General features: G+C 45.3%; 1 protein-coding gene across 3 annotated transcripts in view; it reads right to left on the reverse strand.

The window, feature by feature from the left end:
* Nucleotides 1–22,564, reverse strand: part of DPF3 (double PHD fingers 3) — a gene marked incomplete at both ends in the record, with an annotated part of 278,709 nt that overhangs the window by 44,597 nt on the left and 211,548 nt on the right. For 2 of the 3 annotated variants that reach the window (XM_080707330.1, XM_080707329.1), the window contains 2 exons: nucleotides 10,797–10,999; nucleotides 13,816–13,944. In XM_080707330.1, the coding sequence (XP_080563456.1) occupies nucleotides 10,797–10,999; nucleotides 13,816–13,944 (332 nt within the window). Of the gene's footprint in view, nucleotides 1–10,796; nucleotides 11,000–13,815; nucleotides 13,945–22,564 lie in introns of those variants that run through there. The other variant, XM_080707328.1, reaches the window with a different exon arrangement.

Below are 22,564 nucleotides of genomic sequence, written 5' to 3' on the forward strand. Positions count from 1 at the left end.
CCAACTTCACACACAAGGAGCAACCTACCAGAGGGGTCCCATCTTACAGCTGCACCAACCAGCAATGCAGAGGCCCCTCCCGCAGCACCTTCTGGGCAATGGAAACAGGAAATCTTCTAACCTTTTTCTAAGTGAAGGCTAGATCTTATATTTTCATGCAAAATTTCTATTATTGGCACAGGTCTTTCAACAGCATTGAACGGATATGTTAAGTTTACACACATAACCAGGATTCAGTAAGTCTGTGTTGACCAAGGTAAGGGTGTTGATTGATGGCGGTGGTGATGGTGGTGGTGATGGAGGATGGGTGACAGTAACTCTGGGCTCCAAGAGTGGAACCCGGCACCGACCACAGGCATTGTTCACTTTGCAATGCCACCACCTGGCAGCCAAGCCAGTGGCAAGGGCCATCCTAGACTGCGCCTCTAAACAAAACAACAGGCCTCAGTGAGTCCCGAGTACACTACGCAGCAGCCTCCTGGGAGAACCTTCCCAAGATGTTGAGAGCAGAACTCCTGCAGGATGAGATCAGTGGGTCAAGCAAACTTTACAGGTGCTATAGGAGCATTGGAAACAGACTTTTATTTAACAGAAACTTACACAAACTTCATATAAACCCTACATGATGCAAAGCTTGTTCACAATTCTACATGTGTTGTATCTTGTGGGAGAGCAGATTATTGCGGTAATTTGATAGCATTTTGACAAGGGACATTTTCCCTCAGAAAATGTCACAGACAAGGGCTACAAAATAATACAAAGACATTCTTGGTGATATCCACCCCTCTCCCCCTGGGACTGGCCTTGCTGGGGAATCTAAAGGATTGGCAAGATGTCAACGGCACAAGAGATCCTCAGGCCGGGGGCACTGGCTTCACATGGTGACTCAAGGATCTCTGCCAAAAAGAATATCCAGCATTAGATTGTACATGTGTCGTTGTGGCTCTGTTTATAAGTCAGAGAAACCAAAGAGCATGGGCATTTAAAACACCAGCCCAGTGAGGGACTGGGGGGAGAACCCAGTGGCCCAGCCAGTCAACCATGAGCCTTGGCTAGGCTGCAGACACAGTGCCAAGTTCCATTTCATTGGCCATAATGCTCATTTCCATCAAAGGTCCATAAAAGACATCTTAGAACACTTGCCTTCCTCCTTGACTTCCAGGAACAACTGAATTTGAGGTTTCCATCACTCAGGCCGGCTTCCTAGCCCTTGGGGACAGCTCTAGAATCTCAGGCCCCTCAAGCCAACTCCACAGAACCCCATCAAGGAGTTCTTAGTGACTAGACTAATATTATCTCAGCTGATGTTTAATTTTTGCCGTTTTTTTCTTCATCATCGCATTATCTTAAACCAAGTTGTCTCTGTTCAAATCTGTTGAACTTGCAGAGATATATCCAATCACTAGGTGGAATTTTTTTCTGAACCAGGCCTCCATTAGCCATGATAAGCAGAAGGCAGACTGCTTCTCCAGGTCAGGTCACTGGGGCTGGCCTGAGGTGAGGGGAGTGGGGGCGGGGATACTGCTGGTTGGTGACAAATTTATTTCAGTTGAGTCTTAACACAGAATCATTTCACATCACCAATACTTTCAAACAGACTTCTGAAGAAGGGGGAGAAAAATGGATCACTCCTCACTACATCCAACTCGTAGAAATAAAAATACCTAAAGCACATACATGAATGGCTTTCTTTTTTAAAGCCTGAGAGAGCAGAGTTGATCTTTATTTTCGTATGAAAAAAAAATGTGGGGTATTTTCCTTAGAGTTAATATGCAGTCTTTATTTTACACCAAGTACTCTTGATTTCACGTCTTCACAAAACTGTTCTTAAGTTTTGAAGTAGGAGGTACCTTAAACAAAAATACTGTGCAATGTCAAGCACTTTTTCTCTTAAATATTGAAATAAATAAAATAGTTAACTCTTTTTTTTTTTTTTGTCAGTTTGTGTTCAGTTATTTCTATTGCAGAGTAAATTCCAGTCTGACCCGGCTACTTTCTCACAGACACTTAAAATGTAATGAAGAACTTTAAAAAGGAAAAAAAAATCTTCTTATTGCACAAACTTGGGCCATTGTCGAGACTTTGCCACGCTGAGCTGAGGTGTGCTGGAGGATTTCCCACAATCCAGGCTCCAAAGCTGGCTGACACACACGCACGGGAGGGGGCCGGGCAAGGGAAGAGGAGGAGGAGGAAGAGGAGGATGCGCTGATCATTCTGCTTCTTTTCATCTTCTTCAGAAAGGGCTTGCTTGAAGGGTGCCAGAGTTCCCAGGCCATAGAATTGACTGTAGAGGAAAAGGCAACGAAAGATAAAACAAAAAACAACAGCACACAACACCTACCTAAGACAGAAAGGCTCACATGAAGGGGACGGCGGAATGAAATGAATCCAAAAGAAAAAGAAAGAAAGAAAGAAAGAAAGAAAACCGCCAACTAATAACTGAGCTAAAGAAGCAGCTGTGGCCATGGGCGAGGAAAGCCAGCGAGGCTCTCTGGTGCCTAGAACGTCAGCAGCGTGAAATCACCTGGAACAGGGTGGGTCTGCTGCTGAGAGGCCCAAGGGACTGGGAACACAGCTGGATTTTCAATCCCTAGGAGGTATTGTGGGTGAAACTGGGTGTTCACAAAGAAAAAGAAAAAAAATTTTTTCCTCTATTTGGAATTCAAACAAACTGAATCTTTTCAAAATTAAAATACCCCAATTAGGACCATTATGATGTCATCTGTCTGCTTGTCATCTGAGTGGAAATGAGCAGTTCTACAGTATCCGACAGTGGAAGTCCCAGAAAACCCCAATTAATATCACACACACACACACACACACACACACACACACACTCACTCATCTCCAACTCTGGTCCAAGTGACTCAAGGAGTCAGAATTACTTGCAGACAGGATCCATTCCAGTATTCCACTAGCCTGGGGACCCAAGTGTCAGCCTTGGAATCTGGTGGCACTTCAAACCAGGAAGGGTTTAACTTGGATGGGAATCAACCAGGCAGACTTTGCTTCCAGCTGAAAGGGAGTCTGCTGAGCTACTGCAGTCTTGGAATGGAGTAGTTCAAGAAGTAGGCAATCAAAGGAGGTGTGCTCCCGTTTCACCACGGAAGCAGTTCCTGAGTGTGGGGAGCGCACCTGCACAGAGCCCCATTACACTGAGCTCCCGGATGAGGGAGGAGGCTAAGTGGAAAGCGGCCAACACGGCCGGGAAGAAAGTTCAAGACCCAAGGAGCAGCTCAGCCTCTTGCAGTTGAAGCTCCCCTGCCTCCACAGCTCTCCTAGTAACCAAGGCATCACTTCCTGGCCATGTATATGGCCCACATTTACCATGAGGCCAAGGCTGGGACTCCATCTACCTGCTTAGGCTTTTGAGAAGGCCCCATTTCCAACCCCACCAAGTCCTCCCCGATAGCTGCTCCTGTTCCTCTCCATCCATCCAGTCCCACCTACTGTCATGCTTCTCACATCTAGAGCTCTCGAGCCCCTCGACTGACTTCTCTCCTTCTCTTGACTACTACCACCCGCCTCCAGTTCCCTGGCTTGAGAAAAGAACAGCGTGCCTTTCTTCTCTCCTCCCAGCGAGCACCTGCCAATTGTCCTCATGTTGGGCAGGTCATGATTTCTGTCCCTCCCCCTAGGCTCTAACCCCCCTGGCTAAATGTTACCTGACACTTGGCTATAGAGTGTCACAACCATACCTAAAGGCCCTTTCAGTATCTCCAAATTTTCACCCTTGACTTCCCCCAACACACACATTAACTCCCCCCAACGCACACACAGGCATGCATGCACGCACACACGCAGAGTTTTATTCTTTTGCTCCATTTAAGTCACCTAGAAAATAGCTGTTTTGTTATCTGCTCGCCCTCTTAGCATTCATTTTCTCTTTTGTTCCCTCTGGCTAGGCCGACTGCAGGCAACAGAAAATGCCCTGCTGTGCTGTCTCAGTCACTCGGGAAGAGGCTTAGCTTTTCATCCCTCCACACAGTTGGCACATCCTCCGCTCTCCCCACCCGTTTTCACATCCTCATTTTCTCCCCTTCATCCCTCCCACCCCTTCCCTGCCTCCTTCCTCTCATCTGCCCCCTCCGACTGGACCAATGGACATGTGTCAAGATGACTTCTCCAACTTTCCTGTCAACAATATTTATTGACCATCCACTACCTACCGAATGAGATTTACTAATGCTCCACTAATTAGCTCAGAAACACTGCTCAGTTCTGTTTATTTCAACAAATAATTATGGCACAGTGATGTCGGGCACTGTCTGAGGGACACGAGTGACGTCACCTTTGCCTTCAAGGAACACACCATCTGTTGGAGAAGAAAGACTAATCGTAGGAACAAAATGCTACAGAATGATACTTAAGCATGTTTCCACATTGTGATTTTTGCCATTTTTCGTGGATCAGTTTGTCAGTCCCAGCTTTGCTTTTTATTCGGCTCCAACTTCCTTCTCTCTAACAGACATCTTGCCTACAGATTAAATAGCAATGGTTGGTCTAGAGCTCTTTGTTGACCTTGATGGCTCACCCAACCCCCTAAAAAAATCATAATAATCTCCTGGTCATTGTAATCTATGGCAAAAATAATCACATACTACCCTAGGACAGCACTTACACATTAACTCTTGATGAATAGCTACTCTGCCCAACTAGATCACAATAAACCTGTTGACCGATAACCACTGGACCCACGTTTAATTGTATTCTATCATTTACGCGGCTGAGCAGTGACATGCATAGTGCTATACGCAATCTACAGTCACCAAATGCACAAAGGTGCATCTGAGTGAAACCCACGCTAGCCTAAAACCTCAGCTGAACAACCGATACCTGAGTGACTAGTAATGGGATGAATGAGTCACGGACCTCCTGCTACAATGCACTGAGAAGGATACAGTATTATTTCTGCAATATTCTTACCAAAAATGCACAGCTTCATTTTAATCATTAGAAAAGAGCACACAAATCTAAACTAAGTGGCTTTCTAAGAAACGATTGGCCAGTATTTTCAAAGGTATCAAGATTATGAAAAACAAAGGCTGTGGAACTATTTCAGGTTAAAGGATGTTAAGAAGGCATGACAACCAAAGGCAGAAAAAGGATATTAGTGTAACAACTGGCGGGATCTGAATAAGGTGTATAGATTGGAGAACTGTGCCAATATTAATTTCCTGATGGTCATTATTGTACTTGGAGAATCTGGGAGAAGCTACATGGGAATTTTTTGTATAATCTTTGCAAGAATTTTTAAGTGTAAAATGATTTCAAAATTAATAATTTGTTAAATTCTTAATTATGGGATTGAAGGCCACTGTTTCGCTCATTTGAAAACCTGCCACCAATGCGTTTCAGCTGATAATTCAGTTCTGACAGGGCTCTCCCATCATCCTCAGTTGTTTTGTAAATCAATCGAGCAGAATGGCTTTTCCTATACTGTTATTTTGAGTAGCTGGTCAGAAATCACTTTTGTTAAGCACACCAGTGTCACATAAGTCGATGTTTTAGTGTTAGAAGCACTTGGGTATGTGAGCAAAGCAGGGCCCCACGTGTTCACCCTCTGCCAGCTCACTGCTCCCACCTCAACACCAACACACTGGAAGCTCAAATTTAGTTTTGTCAGAAAGTTCCAGAGGACTTAGACACTCTACTCAGCAGGATTCTATTGTGGAATCCATCAGTCTTGTTATTTTGTTTTTGTTTGACAGCCTCCAATATCCCCCTTTCAACTCAAAAAGGTTTTAAATCAAGGACCTCAAAGCCGTTTACTAATTTTACATAAGAAATCATTGAAATGTGATCTTTGGGGAAGTCGGAACAGACTGAAGAAAGAGTATCAGAAGACCGAGGCACTAATTATTGACCCCGGAAATTCACAGAGGTCATCTAACTTGAGTAAGACTCAGTTTCTCACTAGTAAAATGGAAATAAAGTATATCTACCCCACACCTCACAGAGTTGTTTTAAGAATCATCATGAGGTCATCTTAGTTACATATTACGATAAGGAAAGAAATGTCTATATCCTAGGGCTGGGGAAACAGAGGTAGGGCTCCATGATGACAAAATCACACAAGGACTTGAGACCAGAATTTAGAACTTGGCATTTCTTCTGTAAGCTTCGACTCACCAGATTTAAAAAAGAGAGAAAGAAAGAAAGAAAGAAAGAAAGAAAGAAAGAAAGAAAGAAAGAAAGAAAGAAAGAAAACACACAGCATGAGCAACTCACAAAATCCCCTGCAGAAACAGTCCTAATGCATGAGTCTGCTCAAACTTTAAGTACATGTTCAAGATCATATTCATCAGCTGTAAAAGGAGGCATTTTGCGATAAAATTAATTGATTTTATTCCAGTATGAAAGGAGAACCTCCAAACAGCCTTTAGTTTCCTCCCTGAGTAATGATCATGTGTTCCCTCCAGTGCTGTATAAAGGCAGTACCAGGCCGCAGCCCATTCGATGCAGAGAGAGATGCAAAATGAGCAGGAAGACTTAAAGGGATACTATTGATGTGAACATCATTTTTTTTATTAAATCCTGCTCTCCAGAATTCTAGCAGCAAATTGGATTACTGACTTTAAAGTACCTTTAAAAAATTAAATGCAGATTTCTCATTCCCAGTGTTAAAGTGATTATAGCATCTGATTTCTACATGGTTTCAGGAACAGAAATAAAGAATTAGATTATTCTGGGTTGCAGAAAACATCAGATAGTCACCTATCACAACAGGAATAGTCACCTCTGCCATCAACAGGTCCCCCTAGGGTATCTGCATGTTTCTAAATTTGAAAATTAAGAAAGTTTTAAAGTTCATTGGTTCCCCTGTCTTCGAGGTAGGACTTGGAAAATTAGGTGATTATTTCTGAAGCATTCTGGAACCTTATAGAGCTGAGGACAAAGGAAACTGGTCAGATTACTTCTAGCTTAATGATTCCAATTTTCTTTTTATTTTAAAAGTTCAATGATACTTATTTAATAAAGGTAACCAGACAAAGATAGTCATCCGTGAGTCACACAGCTCTTCAAGTTCTTGAGGTCGCAAAAAAAAAAAAAAAAGATCTCTGTCCTTAAAAGGCATCAGGAGGGAATATCTGGAAATGATGGTTGAGAAGATAACTTATCTATACTATTCTGCAAAGAACCCTGATTAGAACTTTTTTTTTTACTAGACCTAATTATCTACTTTTCAGCTGTTGAAATTTCTTTGAAGAAGGTTAACTTTTAAAGCTACATTTATCAAAAATAACTTTTTCCTCAGTTGGATATATATATATTCCTTAACTAAGGACCATTCATGAGGCAGCATATGGGTTCTATAATCAAGTTGTCAGGGATCACAACCTGGCTCCTTACTATCTGTGGGGCCTTGGGTATACTCTCCAACCTTATCACTGAGCTCAGTCTCTCATGTATAAACTAGGGCTCACAAAAGCATTTATTTTATGGGCTAGTCACAGGGACTAAATGAGCTATTCCAAGGAGAGCACCCAGAATACTGTTGCCAGTTATCTAGAGAAAGGAGGATAAAGGCCTAATATTAACCATCAAGACGACAGCCACCTTCCTCCTCCTACACCTTCTCTCTGAATTTCCTTTCTTTGCCCTAAGACGGACACCTCCAAAGCAACGTCCACTCCACCCTCTCAAAATTAACTCACAATCTCTTCAGCTTGACTTTTCTCAAGTGAAAAGCAAAAGACTTGAACTTGATCATCTGAGAAGTCTCTTCCAGTCCTTTTTCTCTTTAAAGAACATAAATTCTGAGCCCGTTGAAAGATGCTATAAGCAAGGTAAGACAAAGACAAGACACTCCGGTATCGTTAAGTGATGCTGCCATGCTCCCGTTGGCTGCACTGAGAAAGGCAAGGCTGTCTCCTACCCCTAACAAGGGCAAATGAAAGTCAAGTTGTACTAGTAAAAATAAATTAGACAAACAATACCTGTGATATTCCCTGCGAGTGTGCCTCACTAGACAGTTTAGTTGGTTCCCCATAAGAACCACAAATTAGCCCTGCAATTGGGTGGCCTTCTAATAATTTGTTTAGATTATGTGGATTTTTTTTTAAATCTCAATTTCAAAGCCAAGTTATCATTGATAATTCCAGGACCATGAGCAGCTAAAACTATTTTAAATGAGTGTGGATTGAATGTAATTTTATGAACACGAAAGCTCACAGTCATCAGCGGAAGCAGGTCATAAGGCTCTGAATCTGATATCTGAAGTCAAAGGGTAGAAAGTGACAGCAAGACCAGGGCGTATCCTCTTAGCAGAAACCTACTAGGACCAACTATGCTGGCATAGTTACACATGTGAGCATGCAGGAATGTTACAGCCTTGGAGGTTTAGGCCATATTCTCTAGGAGCAGGACCGCATACCGATTAAACAGAATACCCCCAAAGTGTATGGGATTACATTTTTTTCTCTCAAAACTGAGAACAAATGCCCAGGTGAGTAGATGGCTATTTGAAACAGATAAAAAAGGAAGCCCTATCTGTCTCAGTCACTGTAGGCTTGTCCTGGCTTTGTTATTTTGTTTTATTCTGTTTTCTTGCAGTCCTAGGAACTGGAGTCAGAGGCACTCTACCACTGAGCTACATCTCCAACTCTTTAAAAAAAAATTTTTTTTTAATTTTGAGACAGGGTTTGGCTAAGTTTCCCAGGCTGGCCTCTAAATAGCAATCCTCCTGCCTCAGCCCCCCAAATATCTGCACCGCTATGCTGGCTTGGTTTGTTTTTTTGTTTTGTTTTGTTTTGTTTTTTGGTGGTACTGGGGTTTCTGGAAACCCTTCTATCTCTGGGCTACACTCCCAGACCTATTTTTATACTTTTATATTTGGAAACAGGGACTCTTAAGCCAGTGCAGCTGGCTTCGAACCTGCACGATCCTCCTGTCTCCGCCTCCCAAGCACGGGGATTACAAGCGTATGCCACCACGCCCGGCTTGGTTTATTATTTTAATGAGCAATCATTTAATGGGATCTACAAAGGCTGGATCCTTAGAGCAGATCTTCTGGGATACTTACAAGTAGCCTGTTAACAGGGCAGCCACTTCAGATCACCAACCCCAGGTATATGGCATTGCCAGCATCTATGGGCCTGTGTTCCTATGAACCTGGACGCTCTGGCCACCTGTCCTGGGAGTTAAAAAGCTTTCTAACAGTCCAGTTCTGTTATAACTAACCATGGAATTTTCTTTCATCTGAACTTGATTCCTGGGCTGTGAAACTGGTACCCAGAGCAAGGAATCCCACCCAGCCATGCAGGTCCCTGGGTCTTTTCCTCCTCATTTCTACTCAAGTCCAGCCTCCAACCCCAGCATTGGTGCCCTGAACCCCAATTCTACCACAGCCAAGGGAGGCCGAGCCTGCCAGGCATGTCCCCAGCCACTGTCCCTTGCAGTTGAAGCCAGCAGCTCAGCATTCTCCCATAGCCCAAGCAAGCCTCGACCCCACACCTGCACCCAGGTACATGCACACACAGGCCAGCCCAGGCCAGGCAGAAGACACCCCAGTAGCCACCCCCACGCTAAGAAGGGAGAACCCAGGAAAGCAAAACAGCGAGCTGGGGGAGACCAAAAGGAAAATGAAAGAAAGACAAAGAAACTTCAAAATAAATTTTAAAAAATTATGATGGTTTTGCCCTGGTTGTCAGACGAGTCAGCCAAGACGTACCTTTTGCGTAGGGCCTCGCCGCTGTTGCTTGTTGACACCATTGCCGCCAGTGAGGAGGACGGGCTTCTCCATCCCGGGCCCCAGCAAGTGTTGCTTTGGTTTATTTCAGGAGATGCTATTGGAAACATAAAACAAAGTGCCTGGAGGGCACTATAAAAAAATAGAAGAAGAAATACGGGAGGCTTGGTCATCCAACGGGCAGTTACATGTTTTTAAACAGGGCAAGGGGAGGGGAAATGTACTGCGAGGTATGTCTTCCTTCCATGAACGCGGCCTCGGGTGGTTTTGCTGAGCCCGTGACTTCCGCTTATGTTCCATTTCCAGCATTTGGAAGTTGCTCTTCGCCAGAAGAATAAAGAAAAGCCGGCACCGAGGAAACAGCAGCTCTGCTGAACAGAGGCAGCTGCTGGTCAGGGCTGGGCGCCGGAGGGAGACCAGGGTAGCGGCTGGCCTGCTCTGGGACCACTGCCATTTTCTCGCAAGCGGAGAGGAAGATGGAAAGGTCAGGGAGGAGAGGTGGGAAGGGGCTTCCGCGTGGGGAGCCGCACACTCCACAGGGCACAGAAAGTGCGACGCCTCCCCTTGAGGAAAGTCTCCCCCCAGAGGCTCGCTTCTAAACAGGATATTACTTCGATTTCTTTGATTTCCCTTCTCTCTCATAAAAAATGTCTGATTCTAATAATAGCTAGCATATATAAATAATAAATTTAATGTTATTGGTTCTTTGCTTCCAAACCCAACGTCCCTCTTCTCTTCATTTTGCCAATAAATATGAAAACTGAGGAAATCAACTCTGCTCACGTCAAAAAAGCCCCCCTCCCACCCCCGAAAAATGAGAGAAACCCCCTAACTTCCTATTTCTAGAGAAAATAAATAACACATCACGAAGCCATCTCTCTGAAGAACTCTCCCTGCTCCTCCGCTCTCGTTTTTCTCCATAGTTTGTGCTTCTGTTGTACATACCCGAGACAGAGGGATGGGGGGGGGGGGCACACAGAGGGCCGGAGGAAAAAGCAAGGATAAAGGGAAACCTAAGCCGCCTTTCATTAAAAATAGATATATCAGAACCGGAACAACGACCAAAGTCAGAGGGGTGGCTAGCTGCCCAGTCCGTTCTGCGGGCTTAGCAACTGCCCTTTTTATCTGCTGTGTGCGAGCCCCGGCCACCGCGGCGTCCTCGACAGGAGCGAGGCTCCTCCAAATCGTCCTCATCAAAGCCGTGGAAAGTTGAGGTGTCACTTTCTGACGTGGAACCGAATAAGTCCTCCGTGGTGCGCGCTGCGGCCGCGGCCTCCTTCTCCTTCCTGCCTTCTCCTCCCAAATGAGCTGACATGTATGATGAATATATCAGCACATGGGTTAAGCAACAGACAGCATTATTAATATTCTCATTACGTTATTACAGTGTCATTCTTAAATAGCAAGATAATAAACCATTGTCACACCACAAGGGATTAACTGGGTCCATCACCTGGTGACGGGGATTTGGGACAGAGTACTTGTTTCCAGGGAAGAGGATTCCCACCTCCCGGAACAGGCACCATCCCACCGGCGTCCAGGTCCACAACTCCTGACAGTGAGAGACGCAGGCAGGGTCTCGCTTCTCCTCCGCATGTACACAGGCGCACGCACGCTCACTCAGCCCTGCCCAGACAACGCTTTGCTCCGGTGGTTTTTAAGCCTGCTTGGCATTTCTTTGGTGTTTTCGGTTGATGTTTCTTTGAACATTGTTTGTCTGTCACTTTGACAGCCAGCTTTACAAAGGTATTACTGTCAGATAACCCACTGAAGGTGGCTAAGCCTCCGTCCATTTTATTTTTATTTTTACCAGCTTCTAATCCCATTCTTTCAGAACCCTTTCAATCCTACCCCTACACCATGTAGTTCATTCGCACTGAAAGCAAAAAGAAGTTGGAAAGCCTGATAAGTGGTAGGTAACAAAAGAGTTTCTTGTTTCCTTTAACCACTGAAGGAAATTTCTGTGATCTGTTTCCACAAGCAGGCGTACACAAACATGTGCGCGCACACACACACACACACACACACACACACACACGTGCGCTCCAAGCACTAACCACGCCCAGGTCTTAGTTATTCCAGAAAGTTCAGTCAGAACAATAAGAAGAAGAAAAATGGGGGGGGGGGGGAATGAGGCCCTCTGAAATCTGCCACTCACTTTTAAATTTTTTTACATTTTTCCTTGTCCTGGAACTACCACCCCGTATGGTGACAATGCACCTCTTACAGTGCCAGTTTCAGGCATCCCATCTTCCCCTGCCCCAGGAAACAGAGACAGCGGGGTAGATGGGCAGGGAAAAGTAGCTTCTCCCAAGTTTCGCACTTGTCTCTGGCAGGACCCTGGGAGGCCCCAGAGAACTACTTGCCCACCTGTCTTCACAGGCACACCCAAAGGGGTAATGTCACCTGTGTATTTTCAAGGTTTCAACTATTTCAGGAACATCAGAGTCACACCTTGACTAAGTGACCCACCAAAATTAATCCTCAACAATTGCAACAAGAATATCTAGGCTGGTACAAATGCCCCTGCCAAGCCACAGAGCAGACAGACCTGGGAAAGGAAAGCTGTGTGAAGGCTGTGGAAAGAGGCTTGGTGTAGAAAAAAGCCAACTTTCCACTTCTGATGCCCCATGGATCCTATTCAAGTACTCCGTCTTTTATGAGAAAGGGGTAAATGATAGCAGTTTGCAATAAGAAGTCTGAAGCTGCCTTCTCTAACCCATCCAAACTATAGGTCCATAACATCCTGCTTACAGCATCACTCCACCAAGTGTCCTTGCTTCTAGAAGTAGAGATGTTTGTTTGATTACTTGTTGTTGAAAAAAAAAACCCTTCGTTTAATTTCATTTGTTTTATTTTCTTTTTATGTATCTAAAAACCAAAGTCCACTATCAAGGGACTCGTCTTCTAAGCTAGCACCAGTAGAGTAAAAAGTCCAACACAACACACCATGTGTGGACCATAAATGAATTGACAGAATTGCGTAACAGGGCCACCCTGGCAGGCACCCTGAGAGTCAGATGTCGAGGGTCCTGTGCAATGGAAACCAAATCCTTTTCCAGTTACTGATTTGCCACTCAAGGTAGTCTTGAGCCCTAAGCAATCCTGACATCAAAATATTAAAAAGCCAAAGGTAAGATTTGCAAAGCAAGAAAGAACCGAGTTGCTGCAATAAACCAAGATGTGCTCATCTCAGTTTTTCTCTTGGGACTGGATTAGACACACTACTGGGTCAAGGTAGTAAGTAAGGAGAAATGAGTTGGCATGCTGGAACCGACCACCCAACTAACAGTTTCCCCTACTAATCAATAGTTGAAGAGACTAAAGATGAGTCTGAAATCCTCTCTCCTTCCTGCCTAGTCCTTCAGCATAGTCAGGACATAAGTAATAGAAAAAATAGGTAGTGCCAACTAACCATAATGGTCTGGTTAAAACTGAAAACCAAAACAATAGTGAAGACCTGAATTCATCTTAAGAATGAAAGAACAAGACCAAAGTCTCTTTCTGATACTTTAGTCTTTGGATAGGTTAAAAATTAGGAAAAAAGGGAAGTCAGTGCCAGATTTGCCCCTTTCCCTCCTTGATTTACAAGGATCTTTTTTTTTTATCTGTTTCATATGAAAAAATGGGATGAGTGGCCAATGGAGGTGGTGTGTTTCTGCAGCTACCCAGAAGTACAGGGACCTCTGACTCCCACAGTTCAAGGTGTGGCTGCTTTCCCAATATTCCTGTTTCCATGTCTCTGGGGTTCCCCAGGTACTGTCACAGAACGAACACATCTTTTTATTATATGTGCATCATCTGATACAAGAAAGCATGTTGCCCGTGTCTCCAGGTGTATCATCCACAACAACACACAAATAACGTCCACCTCGTGGAAAGACCAGACACAAGTCAAAACCTTCTCCTTGCTCTTCTCCCTGGGACCCAGAGAATAATTTCCGGCTCGTAAGATCCGAAGAAGAAAAGTATCAAAATGATCTGAGAACTCCCCTCCACTCGAAATCACCATCACTTTTTCAGTCCACTCTCCCCACCGCTACCACACCAAAAGGTGGCAGAGGAGAGCAGGTGGGAGCGTCCCTGGTCTATGGGGACACGGTGTGGGAAGGGATCACACTCACCAGAGCGTCCACAGTCTGCACAGGACACCAGCTCTTCAGGCCGCCCACTCTTCTTGTTCATGTTAGAGCCCCCCAAGCAGAAGTCACAGTAGTTATTGGGAATGACTGTCCCATCTGGTCCTTTCTGGGCTGTGGAAATAATTTTTAAAATCCAATTTTAAACTGAGACATATTCCTACTACCCCCTATTCTCCTCCCATAGTGTGGCAGAATCCACTCCAGAAAAAAAATATATATAAAATTTAAAATATAAGACTTTGATAAAACTGAGTTATGATAGTGGGCTCGATTTTCTTTTTTGATCCACCTTGGTTCAATGGTACGAGTGCCTTGCAAGTCTTCCAGAGTTTAGTTTTTACAACATTTCCCAGCTCTGTAGAAATCACCCCTCTCCTCTGATTGCATCCCTGGATGAACAAACCATCCAGAGGACTTCTAGTCAAGTGAATGCCTCTCAGCCCTACACAATCAGCCCTCCAAGCCAAGTCCCCAAGCATCAGATGAAAACCACATACAGTGGTGATCAGAGGAAGAGAAATGTTCAATGCCTGGACCTTGCTTTGGAGAAAGATGTTCTTATTTAGGAGATAGTCCTCCTGTCCCTGAAAAGGAAAATAAAGTAGCCTAGATGGCTGGCGATTTACAGGAAGCACACTGGAGATGCTCTTGAACAAGCATCTTGGCAGGTACCCAGGTGTGACTGTTCCTTTTCAGCCTCATCACCCAGAAGTCCAGACTCATTGGTTATGAAAAGCACCCAGGACAAATTCATCTGCAGAGCCTAAGTGCCTAGAATCAGGACAGGACAGGTGTACTAGGCACTTAGCTCGGGCTCATGCCAGAGATAGGTCAAAAAGTCAGTCAGTGAGTAAGCATTTAGATTTCAGACCTTTGCAAGCAATTGAACACATTCACGCCGTAACCCTTCCCGACCTAAAGTCCATAACAGAGGTAAAGAATGATCCTGGGACGTGACCTCAGAAACAAAGCACCCAAACTACTCTCCTTTTCTAGAGGTGACTGTGAAGCCAGGGGCAGGTTCTGTGCCTGGGAGAAACACCTCCATTTCCCTCCACGCCTCTTCTCTCGGTGTGGAGAGTTCTTTGTCACATTCACACTTCGTGTTGGCAACTAAAAAAGAAAAGACTCTTCCTTTGTGGGATCAGCCTAAACCACCAGGGTATCTTCCTCCTTGGCATCCCCAATGTCTGCTGCTATCTTTCATTATTCACTGGCTAACATTAATCAGGGTCCCGTAGGGTACAAATCTGTAAAAGGAAGAAGATATGTGAGCAGAAATACCAGCCAGACAGTAAGTGATAAACGGATTCACCCACTTTAATATGATTCCCTCTGGCCTTCGCTTCCTCCTGCCTCTGCTCTGCCTCCAGGAATAGAAAACTTACCTGGGGAAGGCAGAAGACAAAAGCCAGCAGAATTGCATTACAGAGGGTTAATCCATTTATCAGTTGCTATTTGGATTGTTTAATCAGTTTCTAAGTCATTGACTTCCATCTTTAGGAAGGCAGACAATTCTCTGCAAAAGAAGTGTTGGCTGTTTGGAGGAGGCAGAGAAGATGGCCACCCTCTGTGGTCTGTTGGGTAGGGGATTTTCTTCCTCGGCCCCTGGATCTCAAAGACATTATATGGCATGCAGAATGGTTTTACAAGTAATCTCCTAGAACCAGTGTATCAGCAAAAATAGTACTCTGCCTACAAAATGTGCTTTACCCAAGTCTAGGAGTACCAGAGTCTTTTTCTTCTTTTTCTTTTGTTAGCCATATTTCCATCCTTGGAACTCTCCTTTGAAACTCCGAGCATATCGAGATAGTGAATCAAACTCAGAATTTCTTTAAGAGACAGATGTAAATCTATCAAATGGTGAATGTAAATTTGAGATAGGATATATAAAATTAAGGGGCTGAGAATAAACCAAAGCTAAGTTTCATGACTGATATGAACGAGATATAAAATGTGCAGATGCCAATCACAATTTAGGTGACTGCCTGCATAAAGGCAATCAAAGAATCTTATATAATCATCCTGATCTGCCCCCCCCCACAAAACCTCAGGGGCCCAGTTGTCTCAGCTGTCTCTTATACTCTCAGGCGTTTCCTGTAATGTCTGATTTCCTCTCATTCACAAAATCTTTAAGAAACCAAAGAACTTTTTTTTTTGTCTCCAACAACACTGTATTTCCTATGATATACAAGGATGAAGAAGTAAAATATAGTGAAAACTTATAGATGATTGTTTATAGTAGTCACCACCAACACACCACTAGAGAATAACCTATTGAAGCACGAATGCCAGTTCTATAGAAGATTAAAAAAAATTCAAAAGTCATATGGTAGAACAAAGCAGATAGTGATGGAGGAAATGATCCTGTTTAAGAAGACCAAAGGAGCCAAGTTTAATTCATCTAAAAAAGAGAAATGTCTGATGAGATGGAGTCAGATTAGGGTCCCCACATATATTATGTGTTGGTTGTTGTTCATACAAAGTATCTGTCCCTCACAGAAGTGACAGAGGTGCCAAAAACCCACCTCCAGTCCCTGATGAGTGCAGCTGTGACATGCTGGGCCAGAAGGAGGGAGACGTGTAATTTTAGCCTAGTAATGGCCCAGTAGAGAAAGAGGCAGTCAACAGCTATATGGTATTTTTAAAGAAATCCTGTTTGCTTTAGTTCCTACTCTCTTCTTGCAATGGTGAGCTCAGAGCATCCTCTGTGGTATGGGGTGCACTAATAGCTTACGCATCTGGTTCTCTTGTATTGGGGTATTTAGACTGGTTGAAACCAGTGAGGGTTCTCCCACAGAGCTCTCCCAGTTCCCAGCTAGAAATGGCCACTCATGCATTGAGGAGGGCGCTGTCGACATCACTATCATGATCCTTCTCATACTGATACATGTGAGTACCAGCCTCGTCTCCTTATACTAAATGATCTACTTCTTCAGGTCCAGGACCATTGCTAGAACCTCTACATGCCTTGCAATGCTGGGGATGTTTGCCAACAGTTTACGAGATGGATGGCAAAGAAAGGAATGGCAGAAATGTAAACAGGCGTCACAGTGATGCTCCTGGGCCCTCCGCCTCGTGGAGGCAGAGAACTGTGTTTGCTTTCCCTGTGGCGGAGTTATCTGTTGCTCTGAATCTCATTCACTGCCCTTGGTTTATTTCCCACCTCCTCAAGAAAGGCTGGTTCATGTCCAAATGGGCAGGTCAGTTATCTAACCTGGGTTCAGTCCCAGTGTACGAAGAATAGGTAGCTGAGGGCCCCAAGCTGCTGAGAGAACACTGTATGAAACCACATGAGCAAACATAAGATCACAATTCACGACTCTTGGGAAGGGGCCACCAGGTCACATCTACCCAGTCAGCCTCGCTTTTGCTCAATTGCTTGCTGAGAAGAGAAAGTAGCAGGTGTTTATTACGCCCCAAAACTGTGGCTGGGCTTACACAAGATGCTTTACAGATGCTATTTCACTGATTCTTACAGAGCCGTAGTGAAGTAGGAATTATTTGACAGATGAGCTAACTGACGTCCAAAGAGATTAAGGTACCGGCCCCAGGCCCCCGTTGCAAAGGGATAGGATGCACCCCAGCTTGTTTGTGTCCCCAGACATTCTGCCTCTAATCACACTCCCCTGCCTCCTGGGAAGTCTAGAGACAAACACTTTCTGGCCATACCTTGCATATCAAGTATTTCATAAATCTCTTTAGAGTCAACTTGATTCACCCAATATGTTATTTACGAAGCCCAAAGCGATAAAGATTATTGAGATTGGCCTGATAAAAACAAAAATTCCTTTTGAACTTAAATTTAATGTCCCTACCACAGTAATCTATCCTGGGAAGCCCTGTTTATTGTCATATACTCTGTGAAAACACTTCTCTGGAGAATTCCAGAGGCTCATGAAGAGGATGTTTTAAGTCAAGCTCGCACCATGGCTACATTGGCCTATGGCCTGACCCAGCCGTGAGCAATTTCCTGGTACTGTATATGAGATCATTATAAAAAGGATTTTACTATAAATAGGAAGCTCACCCAGACCTTGCAAGCTGGATTTAAATAGAGATTCTGCTTCTGCTTATGGGAAATCGAGTCCCACTTTATAGAGTAAGATGACAGGGAGGGCAAAGACCCGAGGAGTATCTCGATGGCGGTGTCCGCGATGATGGATTTGGTTTACTGTTGATTAATGTCCCTGGGCTGAGATCATAGACGAGATACAAGTAAGCTGCTGAGAAAATAAAGTGAGCCCTAAGAGTTTAGGAATTTACCTGGGGGAGATACCACTCCAAAAGCTCAAAGGAAAAAAATTGGAAATCAGCAACAGAGTTCATAAAGAAATGCAGAAAAAAGAATAACAGACAAGAGGAGGGAGTATTCAGATAACTCAAAGCAAGAGAAAGGAAAGCCAAGCCTCAAAGAGCCCCTTCACAATACTCAGGGAGGGAGATCGGGCTCTCTAGAAGGGCAAAGTGCATGCTGTAGGAGTTTTAAGTTAAATCAGGTTTTGTGTCTATAGCAAAAGGCTCCAAATCTTTCATAAAACTACCACCCTGCCAGGAATGCCTTTCCTCCTTCAGTTCAATTTCTGTAGTGGTGTACCTGCCTCTCATGGAAGGAGAGAATAGCAGGGAAGGACTGGCCACAGCGTCAGCCCTTCACCTGGGCCCTGCGGAGGCTTGCAGCCGCATCCCAGGCATCCTGGGGGAACAGGGAGCAGGCCAGCAGTCGAAGCCCCTCCTGGGCACGCACACAAAGGCCCAGCCTCACATTCTGAGCAGATGTCTGCCAGGATCTGGTGTACACAAGCCTCGGCCATGCTCAGTGTCCCCTGGCCAGCCCCACTCCTGCAGCTGTTTGTCCAGAGCCAGCTAGATGGGGGCAGGGTGCAGCTCTTGGGGAATTCAGGGGCCATGAGCAGAGCCCTCCAGGAAGAGACGTGCCTCTCCTCACCCCTCATATTCGTTCCCCCAACACCTTTCATGGCTGACAGTGCCTGTGTCCCTCCATAGGTCTGACACGTTTCCATGGTAACCGGAATCCTGGGCTCCAGCAGCCTCCGCTCTTGCCACCTGTTATTACTTCATCTCTCAAGTGTAAAGCATCCTCGCCTGGTGCCACATGGCTGTTCGGAGTGCATCTTTAGAAGATGGGGTAAAGAGAAACGGAAAGGACAAGAAGAAAGACGGCCCCAGGCTGGCCACATAGGCACACCAGACAGGACAGGCTGGAGGAGGCGGCTTCAGAGCTGGGGAGGGCAAGGAGGAGGGTGCAAGCCCACGTGCCTTCCCTTCAGAATCAGCGAGCAGGCCTCAGCTGGAGGCCACCGCCACATCCCAGCTACCTTCTCCCTAGCCTTTAATGAGGGCTGTGGGAGGGGCGCAGGAAGCCGGGCAGCAGGCTGGGCAGGCAAAGGCAGCTGGGCAAGGACCTGTGCTGGCCCAACATGGAGCAGAGCCAGGAGAGGGTTAAAAGTGGCGTGATCCAGACTGTGGGGAAGGCTGGACCCGAGGGCAAGCAGCGCATCAAAGCCTGGATAAATGGCCTTAATTCTCATGCTCTCGCTCACCCTACTCCTTACGTGTTTACTCATATAAATTATCCCCAAGGCCTGACACCTTCCTTCACTGCTTCCCTAGAACTGATGAAAAAATAAATCCCACAGATCCAAGGAATAAAAGTGTTGGGATTCCATTCAGCCTGGTTCCTGGCCACCTCCTGGCAGTCAGGCGCAGCCCCCAGGGTTTCCAGGGGAAGACAAAGGATGCCTTTCTTCCCGAACTGGAGGGGCAAGGGCCCAGGAGCCCTACGTCCAGGAAATGGACACCAGGGCCCGCTCACTGCAGGACCGTTGGACCATCAGGAGCCCTCACGGCAGACGCCCTACTCCTCCTCACGTGTCTTTTGCCCCCCGGCATGGGGACAGCACCAGTGTTGGGTAGGATGGCAGAATTCTGGGGCACAATGATACAGGCACTGATACTAATCGCCCAGAGAGGAGGAGGCCAAGGGCTGATTCAATGAGTCTTCAAGTTTATGGATGCAGGTGATAAATTGCCACAGTTCATATTGTCAAGGACAACATGAGACCAAAGGAGCAGAAATGGCAGCACAGGCCCACAGTAGCGGGGCTGGGAGACAGCTGAAGGCTGACTTGCAGGCCGGCTTCTCGCAGAGGACCCCGCACACAGGGAAGGGTCCCCAGCCCTAGCTGTTGGAGTACACGTCCATCCAGAGCCAAGAGAACGTACTCGAGGAGGATTTAGGGTCCCTTTTAGGCCCATTATATGAGGACGATAATAATAGAGTGAAAGAAAAGACAGAAAAGCCAAGTTTTCCAGACCCAGAGGAGCTCAGCCTTTCCACGCTGTTTTTCTGTTTGTGTGCGAGTGTCTTTCCCCATTAGCTGTGAGCTCCCTGAGGGCAGGAGCCGCGTGTCTTTCATCTCCAAGTCCCCGGCACCTGAAGCTTGGACTGGCACAGAGCTGATGATGAATGCTTAATGAAAGGATGGCCGCATCTCCACAGGCTTTCTGGGGAAAACAAAAAACTGCCGGGAAAAGGGAAGTTAAGGACTAGGCATTGAGCAAATGCCAAGCCCCTGGGGTACAGTGACTCCACCCTGCAGCCTCATAGGCACCACTTCCTTCATACCAGGGACAGAAGGAACCGGAAGAAGCAGCAATGGGCCCATTGGAGAGAAGACAGCTGTGGTGTCTCCCCCAGATCAGAGCCCTCTCCAGAAAGAAGGAATTCAGACTCCCAGACAGCTGACCCCTGAGTCTTGAGTCTCACTGGTCTCTTGCTAGAGACCCATGCCAGTGAGAGGCAGGCCTGTCAGGCCATGTATATGTTTTGCCATATAGTGTCAGTCTTCCCTGTCCCTGTGCCCACCGTCTTTTCCTCCATCTTCATCAAATACACAACTCACACCTTATGCCGGGCGTGGTGGCGCACGCTTGTAATCCCTGCACTTGGGAGGCGGAGACAGGAGGATTGCTCAGGTTCAAAGCCGTGCTGGTTTAAGAGACCCTGTTTCCAAATAAAAAATATAAAATAGGTCTGGGAGTGTAGCCCGGAAGTAGAAGGGCTTCCAGGAACCCCAGTACCACCAAAAAAAAAAAAAAATGTGCACAACTCACACCTTATATTTAGTCATAAAAACTGCACCATAAAAACGGACAACACATTATCTGCTCACACTGATGTCTCTGTCTCTAAGCACAGTCAGATTAAGCAGCCCTAATTTTTAAAAATCCAAAATATTCTGAAATCCAAAATTTGGGGGGTACTGATATAACTACACAGTAGAAAAATCCACGCTTGACCTCATGTGACAGGTCATAGTAAAAAATAGACACACAAAAATGTTGTATAAATTTACCTTCAAGTTAGGTGTATATAGTATATTAGAAAACTAAATAAATTCTGTGCTTAGATTTAGATGCCACCCAATAGATGATAGATGACAGATAGATAGATAGATAGATAGATAGATAGAAAGATATTCTAAAGTTGGGGGGAAAATTCCAAATCTAAAACATTTCTTCCCAAGCATTTCTAGTAAGGGATATTCAACCTGTATCTGGCTAAAAATTGCAATTTTCAGTTGGACAAAATGTTGCCGCCATTTTCCAGGAGTTTGGACATTACCAGTTCTGGAGATACAGGGTCCTAGTGCCACAAGCTTAGGGGGTAACCCCAAGTCTATCACTGATGCTTGAGAAAAGTGAGGAAAGGATCATGAAAAGCTCACCAATGTTCTGTGGCAATTAGGGGAAAGGCAACAAGATATTTCCATTTTCCAGTGGAAGGTCACATGGGATCTTAGCTTGCAACTTGCAGTTGCCACCATGTGAGTCAGTTGAAGGGGGAAACAGTAATTCCAGAATCACTCAACACGGCTCTGAACAAAGTGGTGTCATTTCCCTTCAGCAATTTCAGGGCATGTTGGTGTGTTGGAACTGGACAAGCTTTGTCTACTGAAGTTGTCAGGACATCACGACTGTAATGATGTCAGTTCAGCAAGCCACCTCCTGCGTGGCCTGGCCCTCCCTTCCTCCATCTCTCCTCGCCGCCACCACCTCGACACTCGGTCCACAAACGGACCCACGTTTCCTGGGTCCTTTACACAGAGAGTATTTAAGAAAAGGAAAAGACTGAGCTTCATGCTACAGACCTGATGATCAGGAAGGAGTCAGGAGACCAGAAGGCCGAGGGCAGCACAGCCCAGGGATGAGGGTTCTGTGGGGCACACCAAGGCAAAGGCCAGGAAGCACATGCTGGGAGTCAGGGGAGTTTGTACTACAGGAGATAAAGCATTAAGAAAAGCTAGCCTCATAGATGAGTACGATGATGATTGAGGCTGGGGAGGAACTCATGAGGTGAGTCAGTAGGCACTGGGCTATAGTGGGATGGGAGAAATGAGTTCTAATGTGTGCTATTCGTGCAGTAGTGTGACTATAGATAATACAGTGCACTGTATACTTCAAAAAAATCTTGATAAACATATGGTGAACATTCTCACCACCAAGAAATGATAAGTGAGAAGAGGTATGCTTACTCTGATGTGAACATTACACATTATATACATATATGGAGACATCACATGGTGCCACATAAATATGTATGATTATTATGTGTCAATTTTAAAAAAGAAAAATATATTTAAAAAAGAAAAGAATGAAAACCAAGTATATGCCTTAGTTTTAACAGCTCAGCCTGATTCCTGGACAG

The sequence above is a fragment of the Muscardinus avellanarius genome, assembly GCF_963383645.1.
Source record: "Muscardinus avellanarius genome assembly, chromosome: 12".
In the NCBI taxonomy this organism is placed as follows: domain Eukaryota; kingdom Metazoa; phylum Chordata; class Mammalia; order Rodentia; family Gliridae; genus Muscardinus; species Muscardinus avellanarius.